General features: G+C 47.3%; 1 protein-coding gene across 12 annotated transcripts in view; it reads left to right on the forward strand.

Annotated features, from left to right (window-relative positions):
- The window catches only part of RIPOR2 (RHO family interacting cell polarization regulator 2), a 327,440-nt gene that overhangs the window by 277,327 nt on the left and 31,477 nt on the right, over positions 1–18,636 (forward strand). For all 12 annotated transcript variants that reach the window (XM_064597079.1, XM_064597080.1, XM_064597082.1 and 9 more), the window contains 5 exons: positions 308–331; positions 1,430–1,483; positions 5,269–5,418; positions 10,303–10,366; positions 17,934–17,977. In XM_064597079.1, the coding sequence (XP_064453149.1) occupies positions 308–331; positions 1,430–1,483; positions 5,269–5,418; positions 10,303–10,366; positions 17,934–17,977 (336 nt within the window). The remainder of the gene's footprint in view (positions 1–307; positions 332–1,429; positions 1,484–5,268; positions 5,419–10,302; positions 10,367–17,933; positions 17,978–18,636) is intronic.

Below are 18,636 nucleotides of genomic sequence, written 5' to 3' on the forward strand. Positions count from 1 at the left end.
CTTGCTTTCCTTATTTAAAAGTTAATATGAATTTATGTGCCCCTCAGGATGTAAGAGAGGAGAGCTGAAAGCAAGTGAGACCCTTGGGTGCAGAGAGATTGGGGTGGAATTCTGGAGACACAGAGGGAAAATAAATACGGGCCCCTAAAAGTACTCTCGCCGCTATTTCAAATAACCCAGCAGAACTTTGCAAGAGTGATCATTTCTTCCCCGGAAATGCAGAAATGCAAACTGAATCCCTCTATTGAAATCACTAACAATTGTGAGGAAACTATGTTTTAATCCGGACACTCCTTTTTTATTTTAGGGTGTGCTGTATGACCTAGACAAGGTAAGTTATCATTCTGTGGGGGGGAGTATTGCGAAAAAATAAAACACTGCATGTTTGCAGAGAGGTCTGTGATTTCCTCTTTAGGCATAACCAGATCTCCAAGAACTGATGATTTTTCTAAGCCTAGTAAAAGTCATTCTTGTATCTAATGAGGGCGGGTGAATAAGTACCATGATCTGTAGCTCCAATAACATCTTGAAGGTCACTTCCATAAAAATGCCACTTGGTTGTAGGGTTTCTCTGTGCACTGATAAGTTCAAGAACTTTCCAGGTATTTGAAGGTCCTTACCTGTGTTCTCTCTAATTGACTGCCGTATTTCATCAAATTGAAGACATCTTTGACTGAAAAACACACCATTATTTTATATCTCCCTAAGGGAAAAAAAGTGATTCCAGGTAAACCCTGGCACGGTTTTCTCTGTTCACTTAAAATGTGTATTTTATACTTCGTGACAAAACTCTTCTAGGCTTCTTTTAAATGTAGAGTTTGTTTTTATTTATTCATATATGCTGCTGGTCTCTTCGCATGCCTTTCTGTATATACGTAATTTTAATGCTGAATCATGGTGTAATGTTTTTTGAAGACACTGGAGAGGGTAATTAAGTTTAATGCATGTAATAACAATATTTATAACTCAAAGAGATGACACACGAACCACTGTGATTATCTTTGAGCACGAATGGACAGTAGTTTCAAAATGCACCCCGGTTTCAGAGACACTAAACTGTAGGGGCATGAGTTCATCTTCGAGATGATAAAATATGTTACTGTGAAGGATTAGAAGAAGGCCCCAACAGGATATTGCCCTGTTAGAAACCCAGTGAATTCCATTTGATTGGCCTCCCTCAATGTTCAACACAAGGATTCCCATTACTAACTCAAGCTCATCTCTCAGAATATTTATTCGATGTTTTAGTAAATACTTTCCAAATTGGTATTAGAGATTCTCTGAAATAGCCAAGATTGGAAGGAAGGGGAGGTATTTAGCATTTTCTGGCAATTTGGGGTCTGAGATCAGGAAGAAGATATTCTTGTTGGTCTAGATCAGTTAAACTGTAAATGGCTGTACCTTTTCAAACTTCTTCTTTTAATTCCAGCAAATTAAAACGATTGAAAGATACATGAGACGCCTGGAATTTCACATTAGTAAGGTAATGAAGTTCCCGTTGTCTTGGCTTCTGGGTTTCTGTCCTCAGTCACTAATCAATACGCCTTTGGCCTAAGCATGGCACGTAGTCCGCGGAGAATGTCTTACCTAATTGACTCCTAAACTGATTATCAATTAAGTCCTCCAATGGGCAGGAAAGATGGAGAAAAAGGGGAAAAGAGCCTGACAGTCTGGCATAGCTCTGACTCTCCTTCCATTCAACAAACATTGAAGTGTTTCCCACAGAGCCTCCTGCTGGGCTTTTAGTCCCTGTGCAGTCTTGGTAAAGATCGAACCAGACTCACCCCTACACGAAACTTCACACTTGCATAACTGGACCCTCTGGGGCCACGCATATAGCTTGGTACCCCGTAAACTTCTTCACGAGGGCCTTGAAAGTACTTAAGGGCAGGTGCCATGTACGTCCCTAACTCTTTCTCAAGCTCCTGGCTCCTTCTGTCCTTCCTCACATGGCGTGGTTTCCAGGCACCTTTTCTTTCATCTTTGTCGCCCCCGTCGACGTGGGCCATTTTTTCAGGACCCCTGACACCCAGCCCTGAACCCTACAAACCATTCACTGACGATCCAACCAGGCTAGCATGGAGTGGGACTGTCACCCCATTGTTCTGGACACTACCAAGAGTTACTGGGGCAACCAGAAAACCGTTCCCGTTGGGAGCCGCTAAATCCCACCAATGGTCATTCCTATATGCATCCATGTGCATCAGCCTCTCTTCCAAGTAGAGAGACTGGAGCCTTCAGTCTCCAGCCTCGATCTCTCCGCTAGGAGTCAGAAGCCCTAGGCTCCAGTCACATACTCTCTGGGCTATATCACCCATGCGAACCTTGGTTTTCCACTCCGTGAAATGGGGCCGGGAGGTGCATGCATTCAATCTAAATGAGCCTAAGAATCCTTTTGTTTTAAAATTCTGTGACGATTTAGATGTATGTAAACATATGTATATGCAGCTGTCTTTGCATGTTTCCACTTTGAAAAATATCTATTACCTGGGCGAATCTGAAATTGCTCCTATTTCTGTTAAACTCAAATAAAACAATGACATCCATTCAGATGTATCTGGGTGGCAGGCAGGTGTTGGCAAATTACTCTGTTTAGTTAGAAACACAGCAAGAAAACAAAATCCCTCTCAGGCAGGAGTGTATTTATCCACCTTGCAGCCGTCGTGGTTAGCCATGACGACCCCGGGGGGCACGAAAGGTTGGGGGCGGTCTGTTTGCAGCACCTTAAGCACAGCATGTCTCACAAATGGTATTTAACTGAATGAGTCCAGCAGCTGGTTTGGTGAGGGTCCCTGCTGACGTGTGGATGAGACCAACGCTTGCCTACAGTCGGCCCGTTCCCACTCAAGTGGGTACAGAGTTACCCTTTATCCTACAGGTTAACTCCACTGGGCTAGGATAGGCTGGCACTGAAATGAAAACAAAGAATTAACTCTTCTGCAAATGCAGAGTAACAGACTGCATCTTTAGGGCTAACCTGATGTCCCCATGAGGAGTTTCCTATAGAGAGGATTAGCAGTTTCCTATAGAGAGGATTACAGTCTCAGACTTTAGCAAACCCAGTAGTGGGGAAAACAGAGGAAGGGGCAGCTTCCCAGGGGACCCCATGGGTGAAACAGTCTGGCCTGCCCTGGAAGAGGGATCAGCTCTTGTGTTTCTAGGGGTTTTGTGGGGACCAACCCCATGAGAACGATCTGCAATGTTTATGTAATATTCCAGATTCCAGCCCAGCCCTAACCTACTGAATCTGCATCTCAGAGGGGGGGGGCCTGGGCATCAGCATTTTGACAAGCTCACCAGGTGAGTCTTAGCTTGGTTTTAGGGTATGGCAGCCACCCTCTCTGCCAGTCACGAACCCAAAGATTTCATCAGCAGCTTCACCACCCTTGACCTTACATCTCCCTCTTAATCGGAGACAAACCCATCGACTCCAAAGACGAAAGGCTGCTTCCAGAGTTTGGCAATTGCTCTCACCAAAGTGGAGTGAGTTGTTGAAGGAAAGAGCAACAGAGAATCCTTTAACCAGAGAATAATTTCCAGTCTCTTAATGTGCATCTTCTAAGTTGAGTGTGATTGACGTCTAGACAGAGATTGCAATGGTGGAAAATTCCACCTACTCTAACAGGTCCTCCTGATGCTTTGTCGTCAGCACCCAAAAACTTGCTTTCAGAACAAAAGAGGAATCTTAAACTCTGAAACCCATTATATTCATCTCCACCTTCCTCTGGTTCTACAGCCGTTTGAGAGAATAAAGTTTGTACTGAAATGAAAAATTCAAGTTGGCCGAGGCAGATCCCTGCCTCACAGAAGTCCCTGATTTCCTTTGCTTCTGCCAACACCTGGGGTTCGTGTCCTTTTCATCTGCCTGCAAACTCCTGTGGTTAACTGGGGAGCGAGCTGATAATGGGGGAGAGCGCAAGACTGTGGACATATACGTGATCAGCAATAACCAGGTTTTCTCGACTTAAGCACTATTGATATTTGGAGCTAGTCTTTGTTGTAGGGCACTGTCCTCTGTCCCGCAGGATGTTTCGCAGCATCCCTGGCCTCTGTCCCTACCAGATGGTGATAATACCTCCCCGCTGTGAGGCTGGAAATAAACGGCTCCAGCTTTGGCCAAATGTCCCTGGGGTGTCAAAATCGCCTTGGGTTGATTGAGAATCGCTGTCTTCAAGATAGTAAGTGATTCTCAGGCTTATAAGATGAGTATGATCAATAGTCATTTGCAAACAGCGTATGATTGTTTGGACGTAAATGTAGATGTATAGCAGAAAAATGCTCACCTCCAGTGTTTCCATTTATTGTTTTAGTGGCAGTATTATTTACACAAACAAACACTGCATAGTTCTTAAGTGTTCAGTTTGATCAAGTTTTGACAGTTGTGTTTTATCCTCATTTTTTTTTTTAAAGATTTTATTTATTTATTTGTGTGAGAGAGAATGAGAGAGAGCACATGAGAGGGGGGCGGGTCAGAGGGAGAAGCAGACTCCCTGCCGAGCAGGGAGCCCGATGTGGGACTCGATCCAGGGACTCCGGGATCATGACCTGAGCCAAAGGCAGTCGCTTAACCAACTGAGCCACCCAGGCGCCCTTATCCTCATTTTTAAAAAAGATTTTATTTATTTGAGAGAGAGACACAGAGAGCATGAGCAGCAGGGAAGGGCAGAGGGAGACTCCCCGCGGAGCAGGGAGCCCGATGCGGGGCTCGATGCCAGGACCCCGGGATCACGACCTGAGCCAAAGGCAGGCGCTTAACCCACTGAGCCACCCAGGTGCCCCTCTTCACCCTCATTTTAAGAATAATTTAATACCTTTATTTTCTATATTGTTGAGGCTCCTTATTGAAGATGATTTTTTATTTAAGATTTTATTTGAGACAGAGAGCAAGAGCGGGGGCGGGGGGTGGGCAGAGGCAGAGGGAGAAGCAGACTCGCCTCTGAGCAGGGAGCCCGATGCGGGGCTCGATCCCAAGACCCTGAGATCATGACCTGAGCCAAAGGCAGACACTTAACCAGCTGAGCCACCCTGCTCAGAGGGATGTCTGCTTCTCTCTCTCCCTCTGTCCCTCCCCCTGCTCATGCTCTCGTTCTCTCTCAAATAAAATCTTTATAAATAAATAAATAAATAAAAGGATGACACTTCTACTAGAGTCTCCTTGTTGAGGTCAGAAACATAAATATCTTTTGGACTGAACAATGGCCTGTGTAACTTCTTTCAAGTGGGATTAAATAGTTACATCCCTCGTGTTCCCTCCTGTGATTCTGACAGGTAGATGAACTCTACGAAGGGTACTGTATCCAAAGACGCCTCCAAGATGGTGCCAGCAAAATGAAGCAAGCCTTCGCGGCCTCGCCTAGCAGCCGAGCTGCCCGTGAGAGCCTGTCGGAGATCAGTCGCAGCTACAGGGAGTACACGGAGGTATGTGCCGGTTGGCTACCTCATCCTACCCTTAAGGGAGCTGTCTTACCATTTGCCTCTCTTGCACTCTTTGGGGGCTGTCTGTGGAATTGTTTAAGATGAGTCTCGGGCGCCTCTGTCGGTCGTATTTTGGTTCAGTCAGTCTTCAGTGGACTCCACAGCCTCCGTTGGCCTTTCTTGGTCCCCGAGCGTCACCTGGCAGTCACTCATCTCCTAGTGCCTTGGACCGTGCTTGCTCATGAAACTGAAAAGCCGCAAGATGTCAGATGCTACGAAGCCGTTCACTGACCAAGTCTTGAACTCTTCTGTGCTCCCTGCTGCCTTGCAATCTCTGCATAGGGAGGCTACGAATGCTTGTCGAGAAGTTCAGCGAATGCATGGGTCAGCCACAGGGCCCTGGTTTTTTTTTTTTTTAAAGATTTTATTTATTTACTTGAGACAGAGAGAATGAGAGACAGAGAGCATGAGAGGGAGGAGGGTCAGAGGGAGAAGCAGACTCCCTGCCGAATAGGGAGCCCGATGCGGGACTCGATCCCGGGACTCCAGGATCATGACCTGAGCCGAAGGCAGTCGCTTAACCAACTGAGCCACCCAGGCGCCCAGGGCCCTGGTTTTTGACGCTCTAAGTGCACTCCTAAGTTTTCTAGTGTCCAGGCAAATCTGGCTTTATTCCCAGAAGTAGAACCACCCTAGCGGTTAAGATAGCTGCCCTGAAAGCTGGGTATCACCAACACTCCAGCCTGTGATGATTTTATGCTAAGGAAGTCCCCTTCTCTCTTCAAGGAGACAAGATAAAGAGCCACAAGCAGAAGTGGGCCTCCCCTGGCTTCTGTCTCTGAGGCCCCTGCATCCGACACAGGGAGGCCTTCCCTCCTCCTGGGGTCACCTGATACCAAGTGTCTTTGATGGAAGACTGAACAATTCAAGCTGCACATCTCACTAACCCGAGTGTCTGCTCGCAGATCGAATTTCATAAATGAAGTCATCAGCCTCCTGAGGGTTCATGGGGTCTGCTGGGCAGTTCCCGGAGCTGAGCCTCTGACCCCATGGGTCACCTTGTATGGTCGCTCCAGCAGTGTCTCTGGTCTGAACCGTTTTGTCTCTCTCTCCGTGTTTCGGCTTCTTCGCCTATATTCCCCTTTCAGAAGAATGCTTATTAAATGCACAAAATAAAATATGTGGAATCCAGGAACTCAGAAGAAACTAATGATACTGAAATAGTCATTTCAGTATTAGTAGTACAGTTACCAAAATATCTTAAAAAGCAAAATATTTTGATACAGTGCTGTGCTTTGTTTATGCCACATTATTATTAGCACATCTAAATTATCAGCTCTGGAAGTTATAAAATTTTATATTATTTTTTTAAAGATTTTATTTATTTATTTATTTGAGAGAATGAGAATGAGAATGAGAGAGAGAGAGAGCACATGAGAGGGGGGAGGGGCAGAGGGAGAAGCAGACTCCCCGCCGAGCAGGGAGCCCGACGCGGGACTCGATCCCGGGACTCCAGGATCATGACCTGAGCCGAAGGCAGTCGCTTAACCGACTGAGCCACCCAGGCGCCCTCATATAACCCATTTTGAATTTTCTTTTTCCTAGCCATTGAATTCTACAAGAGAGGGTATAAAAAGAGACTGTTTTCTTTTTTTTTTTTTAAGATTTTATTTATTATTTGACAGAGAGAATGAGAGAGAGCAAGCACACGAGATGGGGGAGGGTCAGAGGGAGAAGCAGACTCCCTGCCGAGCAGGGAGCCCGATGCGGGACTCGATCCCGGGACTCCAGGATCATGACCTGAGCCGAAGGCAGTCGCTTAACCGACTGAGCCACCCAGGCACCCCAGAAGTTATAAACTTTTAAAGTAGCCATAAGTATGAGTGACTGTTCAAGGTTCTCTGGAACCAGTGGTGTGGCATGAACACACCAGTGATTTCTATGTGTCAGAGACCCACAGGTACCAGTCATACCGCTGGGGCTTCCCACATCCGTGATGCTTCCACGCCATGCATTTCACTGGTTGTGAAATCATGGGGACTTTCTCTTCCCCCCATCTAAGTTCGTGGCCCCAGGGCTTGAGACGCCCTGTCTTAGAAGCAGCCCTGGTCCCTGAGACCTCATCTGTGCATGTCTCAGAAATAGAAGAGCACTTAAAACGGTCATTCGGAGTCCAGGAGCAGGTAACTGACCGGCAGCCTGGAGAAGCTGCCCCTTCTAGAATATTCGCCGGCTGTTTCCGAAATACCCATCCTTGCCCAGGTGCCGGCACGTGGCATCAGACTCCGCTCCCATGTTCGAAGATGTAGAGGACCGTTTCAGCAAGAGGAACTGCGCCTTCGGGGAGAAAGGAGTCGGACTTCTGTAGCGTCCTACCTGACATCGGGTGGTTTTTGTCTTCACGGAGCCGCAGAGCCGGGATTTTATCACAGAGAGCGTTTTGGAGGAGAGGCTCGGGGGCCTGCTGCAGGGGCGGCAGGGCTCCTCCACAGCTGCCCGGCTGAATCGGAAGAGCATCACCTGCTAAACTAGCTGCGCCCCCATGTTTTCTTGAAGACGCTCGTGGCAACCCTGCTTGCAGGCTAACGTCCCCGGCGTTTCGGGAAAGTGCCATGTGTTCCTTCACCGGGCCGCGCAGCGCTCTGAGAGAAGCGGTTTTCGATACTGAGGCTTTGTTTCAAGTGGCAGGAGCCCAGGCTTCAGGACGTTTCCCCGAGGTCTGCGAAGCTCTCTGAGGTACCCAGAGCTCACAAGGGCAAAGGCAGTGCCACCGTCTTCCCACCCCATCGACACACCGGTGCGGGAGAGCATCTTCTGGAGAGAACAACAGGGCGCTGTCGCCTCACTCAGCAATCCTGAAGTCCTGAGCCCACAAAGTGCAGACAGAGCACTCCCTGTCGGTGCCCACGGGGCTGTGGGCTAGCAGGAGTGCCCCCCACCCCCGCCCCCCACCATGGAGGCCGGTTGCTGGGGGAGAAGCCTGCAGCCCACTCCCGGGGGCCGGACGGTCAAGGCCGCCTCGGGAGAGCCCTGGCCGCGCACTTTTCCGTTTTCGATCTCTAGCTCCGACTGCTCTGTTGAGGTCCTCAGATCCGGAGGAAGCAGGGCCGGTGCTCGTAGTGACCTGTCTAACCACGCACTTAGATGGTGTCCCTCCTCCTGCCTTCGGGGGGCCCTCAGCAGTAGCGTGAGCGGAGGACTCTTGTCAGGCCCAGGAATCATTTTGGGGGCACGTGGCCTTTACCGCAGGAAGCCAGCTTCACTCACTTTGCAGGACACAGAACTGCTGTTATTATGGCCCCGATTTCTATTCAGAGAAATTTCCAACTGACAGAAAAGTCAAGACTATTATAATAAACACCATCTGGGGCGCCTGGGTGGCTCAGTCAGTTAAGCGACTGCCTTCGGCTCAGGTCATGATCCTGGAGTCCCGGGATCGAGTCCCGCGTCGGGCTTCCTGCTCGGCGGGGAGTCTGCTTCTCCCTCTGACCCTCCCCCCTCTCATGTGCTCTCTCTCTCTCATTCTCTCTCTGTCAAATAATAAATAAAATCTTTATTAAAAAATAATAAAGTTTCATTGGGCGCCTGTGTGGCTCAGTTGGTTAAGCGACTGCCTTTGGCTCAGGTCATGATCCCGGAGTCCCGGGATTGAGTCCCGCGTCGGGCTCCCTGCTCGGCGGGGAGTCTGCTTCTCCCTCTGACCCTCCCCCCCCCAATGTGCTCTCTCTCATTCTCTCTCTTTCAAATAAATAGATAAAATCTTTAAAAAAAATAAATAAAAATTAAAAAAAAAATAAACACCATCCGCCTTTACCAGTTGGTAACGTCTTGCCATATTTGCTTTCCTTCTCTCACCTATGCTCAACTTTTTCGTTCTTTATCCTTGTTTTTTTGCTGAGTCATCTGACAGTAAGTAATGGACATGGCGACCCTTCAGCCCATAAGTGTTTTGCACAGAACCCACAGGGGCCGCCTGTGTCTCCCTGCACAAACACACGCCATTCCCACAACTCAGACAGTTAGTCAATTAACGGAGTTATCCAATGGTCTGTGCATCTTCAGATGCTGCTATTTGGCCCGGTCATGTCTTTGATAACTGTCTTAGTGTATTGTCCTTCAAGTCAGGATCTATTGGGAGGTAACTGGTGGCATTGGTTTTTATGTCTCTTTAGCTCCTTTGGTCTAGAACTTTTTTCCCACATTACCTTTTTGTAGAATCCAGGCCAGTTCCTGCAGAATATCACGTTCTGGATTCGTCTGTTTATGATATAATGTGATGAGATCATTGATGTAACATCTGAAGGAAACACAGCGAGTCTTCTGCTGTAGGAGGTCCCAAAGTCAGCGACTTAAGAACCTTGATCTTCTCCATTTAGGAGCAGACTACTTTCCTTCTTCCTTTTTTTTTTTTAAAAAAGATTGTTTATTTAGTTCTTTGAGAGAGAGAGAGAGAGATCACGAGCAGTGGGGAGGGGTAGAGGGAGAGGGAGAAGCAAACTCCTCGCTGAGCAGGGAGCCCAATGCTGGACTCGATCCCTGGACCCTGAGATCCTGACCTGAGCCGAAGGCAGAGCCACCCAGGCGCCCCCAGACTGCTTTCCTTTTTGTCTAGCATCCCAATCCTCACCGTTGTGCATGGAAATAAGTGAAATTGTTCTTCTGTGCTCTAAATTTCCCGTACACCAGAAGGCTTGCGTAGACTCCGGGTGGGGGGTGGAATTTTGTCCAGAATGCTTCACGGCAGGGCTGGGGAGCTCTCTGCAAACAGGTGAATGCTGGTGTTCGAGCCTCGAGCTGTAGTTGTCTGCAGGTACTAGAACATCACGTGCTTTGCGCTGTTGGTGACAGAAGCCGCGTGCTGATGCCCGTTTTCTGTCCTCTTCACAGAATATGTGCACCATCGAGGCAGAGCTGGAGAATCTGCTGGGGGAGTTCTCCATCAAGATGAAAGGTACTCTTTCCCCTGTTCAGAGAGGAAGGCGCCGTCTCCACAGACAGAGCTTCTTGAAGTTTGGGTGCACACGCTATTTTTACTTTTCTTGCAAGGACACTGTGCCACCCACGCTCACCCCTCCCCATTTGTGAATGTGTTGATGTTCCAGAACCTTCTAGTCCTGAGACTTGCCTGCACCCTTAAATCTTTATTATGGCAGAACCTCAAGCATACACAGAAATGAAGAGAATGTTGCAATGAACCCCATATCACCTAGATTTAATAATTAGCAAGATTTTGCCACATTTGCTTTTCCCTGTTTTTCCCTTTGATGATATATAACCCAGATGTATGAGTCTGCCCGTGTGTATTTCAATATGCATCCCTTAAAGAACGGGGGCTGCTTCTTATGTAAATAATCGCAATGCCAAGTATTATCACATCTGATAAAATTAATATGCCTTTGTTATTCATCCACTCCATTATCCAGTTTCCCCAGCTGTCTCCGAAATGCTTTGTACAGTTGGTTTGTTCACACTGGGAGCCAAATAAGGTCCATGCGTTGTGATTGGTCATTAGGTGTCTCTTAGGCTTCCTTTCATCTAAAGCAGACCCTTCCCATTTTCCTCCTACTGTTGACTTGGCATAGAAACCAATGTTGTACAGACCATCCCACGTCCTCGATCTGTCTCTTGGCTTCTTTGGGTATCGTTTCAGTCGCTCCTTCCTGCTCACATTTTCTGCAAACTACCCACCCATTACTTAATGGTATTTATTTTTAGTGTAAAACCCACAGAGGACTGTGCATTTTCCTCCTCTGTCCAGTGCATTTCTGGTGTTTGTTCTGGAAAGCTCTGATCTAGAAGCATGATTGGTTGTTGATATCTGTACCGTGGCATCTTCAGAACAAAAAAAGGCACGCCAGCTTTAGGAAACGGAGCGTGGCCCGGGTGTTGCGGGAAGGGCTCGCCAATTGGCAGCCACGAGTCCGTTTGTCTTGAATGTGGACCCATTGACTGTGGCAAAGAGAGAACTGGGGTGGAGCTACTCTGGTCCTGTTTCTGCAGCAGCTTGATCCCTGGGTTGTTGCTAATGGAGACTTAATCACCCTCTTGTCGACTTTTTGCAATTAAGGGAATAGGGAAGGGGCACTTTTTTTTTTTAAGTGCTCAACAGGAGAGCTTCGTTTTCGAGTGAGTCATCTTAGTCTGCAGGAACTGTTTCTATCAAGCACTAGGCACCCCCGTGAGAACCACTCTGAATGAGTTATTCCTAGAATACCAACGACCTTGACCTTCAGCTTCCCCAGTGGCTGCATTCTTCTCTATGGCAGACCTGAGTGTGAACTGGTTTGTCATTCAGTGTGAAATCTCAACACTTGCTGTCCCACTGGGGTGGGGCCTCCGCGCTTTGTCAGTTTTTCATTTATTGTCTTCATGTTGGGTCCTCTTACCTGAGTCTGAGATTCCAAAACCGCTCAGGCCCTGCCCCAGACCCAGCAAGTCAGAGTGGGCCCTGGAAGATTTTGTCTTAAGACTCGCAAGATGATTTCATCAGCAGCCTCATTCTGGAAAAAAACTGCCCCGAATCAGTGTTTAGCAGAAAACACGTCCCTCTCATGTGCCCTGACACTCGGCACCATCCGTGCAGACTTGTCGGTCTCACAGCTGGGAGAGACTCAGGTCACACATCTTCTCACGATTCACACAGGGAGTACCAGATTTCCCTGATTTCTGTTATCCAAGGCATCCATTTTTGGCAGGATGATCATTTCCCCATTTTATATGACTTGTCCCAGAAGTCACATAGTGAGTTGGAGTCAAACGTGAAACTGAATTCCAGGGCTCCTGGCTTCTAGAATATTCCCACACTCGGTCTCCTATGAGGCGGGAAGTTCGAAGAGAGCAGAGCCAATACTAGAAACTGTTGCTCCACGGATGGCCTCTTCTGTGGGAGGGCCATCTCCAGCCCAGCCCATGGGCAGCGTGGGTGTGGAGCTTCAGGCCTGGGGGTCCGGCAGATGATGGTGCTGGGGGGCCCACCATCCCTGGGGGACCTGGGCGCCGGCTAAATAATAGCCCTGGGTCCTAAAGGGTTATCCTGGTGGGCTGACAGAACCTCCTGTTTACCGAGCAATTCCTTCTCTGCCTCTGCCTGTTCTCTCTTTCCCGCCTGGTCTGCTTCCATCACTTCTGTCTGGGCGCTCGGTTTCCCCCAGGGGGACTCTAGGCCCAAAACATACTCTCCTTTTTCATTACAGATTATTCTCCCTTTGCACGTCCCTAATCTAACATGAAAACTCAAACGACAACTAGGAAGCCTTTCAAAGGAAACACCTCCATGGAAATCTTCCTCTCTCTTGATAAAAGGGAAGCCTCCTCACGCTGCCAAGAAATCTTGCATCTTTGCAATCAGCTACTTTCTTATCTGTGACTCCTTCTGGTAAAACATAACCACCCCACAGCACACATACTGACATCCACTGAGGATATTTCATAATATTGTCAGACCTGGTAACCCCGCTTCCTCCAGCCACACCCTTCCACACTTCCCTTTCTGCACCACCCAACACAAAGAAAACAACCCTTTTGGTTTCATGTGTGTGTGTGTCAGAGTTTGGGCCCCCGGGGGTGTGGGTGCCTTGTTGATAGAAACAACTGATCGGTTACAGAACTCTTGTTCTTGGCCGAGCACGAGGCTGCATCCAGATGAGTGGCCCCTGGCCTTGAGTTCCACACAGTCCACTGGAGAAAAATGGATGTATGAGCCAGTGCATTTAAGTTCAGTGGAATGAATGACCCACCCCAGACCACTGGGGTGGCCAGCTTGTCTCTGAAGCTCCCCGGGTGACGGGAGAAGGGTGCCACTCACCTATCTAGGGGGAGGGAAGCAGGAAGGAAGGAGGAAGGCTCCCCAGTGTAACCCTTGAATTAGAACGAGAGGGGCTGCTCTGGGCAGGTGAACAGCAAGGGAATGGCATTCACCAAAGAGGGAAGAGCTCGTTGACAAATGGCAGGTGGCCTGGCTGGGCGGGAGCCTTTACTAGAAGAAGAGCTATGGACGTCCGTGGGCCTTGAATGTCAGGCTAACGAGGGGGCCTCTTGTTAGCCAGGACCCAGATGAAAAGTGGTCTCTCAAGGAAAGCTGCTGCTTCTCCCAGCTTGTGCTCCGTTCCAGTGCAATCCCAGGTAGTGGGTATCTCCAAGCCCAGGCCTGCCTCCCCGGCTTTCAGGGCAGAGGGAAGAACTGCCTGTGAGCTAGTGAATCTGCACAGTGTATGCCTGGTCAATAAATCACGGAGGCCTGGAACAGAACTCCTGGCCATTCAGCCGCTTGGCTCCTTTCCTTGGAGCAAAGTGTGACTTCCTTACTTTCATCATCGCTCCACCCGGTGCGGAACTTTGTTAACATTGTCGCGAATACCCAGCCATCGTTTTCTGTGTATATGTGCTGTCAGCAGGTACGATCTGTTTTATCTTTGGAAAGGAAGCTCATCATAGAACTAGCAAAAATGGGGAGCATTCTTCCAGCAGAAAAGTCTCCGAGCAAAGGAAGGAAAAGTGGGAGGCTACGTACTGTGGCATCTGGGCCTTCCAAACGAGGCCAGAGAAGAGCCGTTGTATCTGGGTGTTTACGGTAAAACAGCCAAAGGTACAGGAAGAGGCACCATAGACATAAAAGCCCCCCACCCCCACCCACCCCAGACGCTCACCCCCCATGACGGCCTGCAGAGTGGCCATCATGAGCGCTTTCTAGACGGTGCAGCAGTCATCACAAAACTGCTGAGAAAACATGAACCTTTCCCCAGCTGTGAAAATCCCAGCAGGCCTCTGGCCGGGTTTGAAAGACATCGAGCTGTAACTGTAATTGCCCCGCTGTTGGTTTCAATCCTGCAAGCCCCACGGTGATTGGCTTACACGAGCAGCTGGAACTTCAGGAAGCACAGCAGGCAGCAGACCCGCTTCTGCCGGGCTGGTGCCGGTCGACAACATGCTGGTGATCAGCGCCTCGGGGTGATGTCAATACAAGCAGTTTCGGGGCGCCTGGGTGGCTCAGTCGTTAAGCGTCTGCCTTCGGCTCGGGTCATGATCCCAGGGTCCTGGGATCGAGCCCCGCATCGGGCTCCCTGCTCGGCGGGAAGCCTGCTTCTCCCTTTCCCACTCCCCCTGCTTGTGTTCCCTCTCTCGCTGTGTCTCTCTCTGTCAAATAAATAAAATCTTAAAAAAAAAAAAAAAATACAAGCAGTTTCAAGAAGTTTTGCTTTAATAACCTGGGCTCCTGGGCTCAAAAGCCATGCCTTCCAAGTACCTTTTTCCCATTTGTTTAAGTTCAGATATGAAATTTCTGGTCATTTTTTTTTTAAAGATTTTATTTATTTGACAGAGAGAGACACAGCGAGAGAGGGAACACAAGCAGGGGGAGTGGGAGAGGGAGAAGCAGGCTCCCCGCCGAGCAGGGAGCCCGATGCGGGGCTCGATCTCACGACCCAGAGATCATGACCTGAGCAGAAACCAAGAGTTGGACGCTCAACCGACTGAGCCGCTCAGGTGTCCCTCTGCAGAGGTTTAAAGGGCACTTTGGATTTTCTTAGAATTGGCATGTCTCGCCAATTCCCGTTTGTAGAAACCAGTCAGTTGAGCTTTTTTTCTGATGTATTAAAAAAAAATCCAAATCCTCCAGAAAATGATTATTGAACATTGACTTTTTAAATTGTGCTCTTATTTCAGGAAATCTGTTGAAGTGGCTTCTTAGATTCTAATTGTTAGACCGGTCCTCAGGGGCGTTGAGGGTAGGGGGGCAGAACGAGCTGGTGGGTTGCTGCCATCTACTGACAGATGGTGGTAACAGCAGGTGCTTTTTTTAAGCCTCCCTGGACCTTGTCTATCATCTTAATCCTGGAGTGTCCTTGAGATGGGCGGAAAGCAGATTCACTCATTCCACAGTCTCACAGCTTCATGGGGCTACTCACAGCAGGCAAAATACGTTGTGTGATACCGTCCTCATCATCTTTCCATGGGTAGAACCATGTTTAAGCTAATATAAAAACAACTAAGAACTCAAAGGTCATAAATGGCAGCTTGAGGAGACTGAGCCACCAAGGGATCTGCTGGTCGAATGAACATCCTGTGTGTGAGGGAATGGAAGAGTCCCAGGGCTGCTCTGTACCAGCAGTTCAAAAGAATTTCCTCTCTGGCCGCCTCTATTAAAAGTGAGGGACGGTTCTGCTCGAATCTGTTTTAAAATTTATAAATGGTACTTTCTCATTTTTTAAAATATGGGCAAATAGACAAAAAGGTTAAAGTCATAATCACTCCACCAGTGTTAAACTTTGTAAACATTGTCATGAATACCCAAATAGCCTTTTCTCTGCCTATCTTATTAAAGATACCTAAACATCTGTACAGAACTCTTTTTTTTAATTGAAGTGTGGTGGACACACAATGTTACATTAGTTTCAGGTGTACAACATAGTGATTTGACAAGTTTATATGTTATGCTGTGCTCAGCATGACTGTAGCTCCCATCTGTCCCTATACAACACTCTGACATTACCATCGACTGTATTCCCAATGCTGTACTTTTCATGCCCATGACTTATTTACTCCGTAACTGGAAGTCTGACCTCCCCCTCCCCTTCACCCATCTGGCCCATCACTCCACCCTCCTCCCCTCTGGCAACCATCAGTTTGTTTCCTGTATCTATGGGTCTGCTTCTGCTTTTTGTCTATTCATTTGTTTTGTTTTTATATTCCACATATACATGAAATCCTATGGTATTTGTCTTTCTCAGCCTGACTTATTTCACTTAGCATTAGACTCTCTAGCTCCATCCATGTTCTCACAAATGGCAAGATCTCATCCTTTTTTATGGCCGAGTAATAGTCCATTGTATATAACCATTTGTACTAAACTCTTAACTGGAATTCTTTATCATAAAATTGTATTGGTTTTTTTTTTTTCTTTAGAAAATGAGAAAGTACTAAAGATTTTGCCCATTTTTGTTAAATTTGTTTCACTCCTTGATTACAATGAGCCAGGATTACTGATAAGCCTCTGTTGACAAGTTTAGTCCCTACATTTACTGTGTACGTGTGATGTGCGTACCTCCCTCCCCACAATTTTATTCATGCTTGACACACAGTAGGCACTCCGGAAATATTGCTGAGTGAATACAGGCCACTCACTCCACCCAGAAGTGTCCTCTTCCCCAAGCCTTCATTTGCCGGTGGAGATATTCTGTTGTTCAAATGCCACCTTCCTCCATGAAACTATCCTATGTTAAATGAGATAGAGTTTCTTGTTCAATTATATAAGTCACACATTTTTACAAAAATACAAAATATAGGAAAAAACCTCCTTTTACTGTCTCTTTATTGCTTTTCCCATCTCTGATGGGTATCAATTTGCTGTCTTTTCATACAGATAACATCTTTTAGGTGACTGTGTCTGGCTCATGCTCAAGCAATAGTTTATCCCACTCCCCAATATATAATCATTACTACATGTTGTCTTTACAATCACTGCCATCGATTGTCTTTACAAACAGATCTATGAGGTGGACATTGTTACCCCCCTTTAAAGGTGAAGAAACTGGAGTTAATATCTAGAGGGGGCTCACTGGTAAGATAAAACAGAAATCAACTTCAGCTTTAACTCCTCTTACTGTGTCTTGTCCTTGTCTGTTTCGTCCCTGTGCACTTGAACCACATTTTGTTCTGTTTTCTGGGTACCAGGGAAGTCTCTCTTAATTTGCAGATTGTTACCCCAGTGCACAGATCCTCCCACACATTGAGTCTCCACAAATATTTACAGAAAGAAAGAAAAGACTGATGAGACCCAGGGTCCCTGAGATGTCCCACGACAGTGGTGTGACATGATGTGTTCTTGCTGCTACGGCAGGCCTGGGGCTGGAGCTCAGCCTGAGCAGACCCAGCTAGGAATGGCGCCATCGAAGGGAAGGCCCATCTCCATTTGGGGAGTGTGGGTTGTTGTCATTTGGTTGGTTGGTTTTTGTTCTCTTAATCACTGGCTTTGTGTAGATGATAATCCATTTTAAGCGGTTTCATAATACAGTAGATGGTGGTATCATTAGGCCAGGTACATAGGAAAAGGAAAACACAGGAATGAGTGAATTGGAGAGAGGCAAGGGTCCATAGAATCTTCACCCAAACGAGAGGCACTTATCAGAAATCACAAATCTTGGGACAGAGAGAAAAACAGGAGAGCCGTTTATGTTCATGGGAATATTTTGGGTAAATAAATGAATATATCTTTCTGGCCCTAATTCTCTGATCCTGGAATCTGGGTGGACCCTCAATTGGCCAAAGGTACATAGAGTTCTAGCCCCTGCCCGACAGTCTCCTTTGCCCCAGAAAGCAGCATCTTTGATTAATCCAGTCAGGAATATTCTCTCCGACCGGGATAGATGGAATTCCCAGCCGTGGCTGTGCTGTCAGGTGCTCCCCCAAAACCATAGCATGAGCTTTCACAGAGGTCTGACGCTTGGGTTTGTAACTGTGCTGGTGTGGGTTTGTGAAGAGGGGGAATCTATTCTACACCTCATATCCCAGTGGCTTCCTTACAGGTCTGGCTGGTTTTGCTCGCCTCTGTCCGGGAGATCAATATGAAGTAAGTATCCTGTCGGTCTGCGGGTTGGAATCGAGGATTTGAGGGGCAGGAGTCAGGTGGCCATTATTTTGCTTTTAAATTGCCTTTTTTTTTTCCCTTTTACGTTTGTTGATTTTGAAAAAAAATTAAGCCAATGAGAAAGTTTGGAGATGGAGACCCCCACATACTCTTCATCCAGACACCAATTTTTAACATTATGTCACATTGGCTTTATTATTACTGCTATGATTGTTGTTATTGTGCTGAACCATTTTAGACTAATGCACAGACATTGGGACCTTTTGCCCCTAAATGATTTTCCTAAAAACAGAAGGACATGCTCTCCTATCTTCATTGTGCAGTTCTCAACACAGCTAACTTAACATTGGCCCTTTAGCTACCCTTACTTGTTATATGATCCATACTGATCTTTTCCCTAGTGTTCCAATGTTGTACTTGATAGAAGTCTTTTCTCCTGATGCAAAAGCTAATCCAGGATCATGAGTGCTCATAAAGAACACTAGTATCTAGACCTTTCTGTATAAAGATATACTCCATAAAGTAAAAAGCCTTTTATCTTTTCCCCTTTCAAAAGGGAACTTCCCTTAATTATTTTATCTAACTGTCTCCTCCAAAACACTCTATGATCGTTCTTCTTGGGGAGGGCAGGGGGAGGAGCA

The sequence above is a fragment of the Mirounga angustirostris genome, unplaced genomic scaffold (assembly GCF_029215605.1).
Source record: "Mirounga angustirostris isolate CCGP_5_RB_7025 unplaced genomic scaffold, mMirAng1.0.hap1 SCAF_8, whole genome shotgun sequence".
Taxonomy (NCBI): domain Eukaryota; kingdom Metazoa; phylum Chordata; class Mammalia; order Carnivora; family Phocidae; genus Mirounga; species Mirounga angustirostris.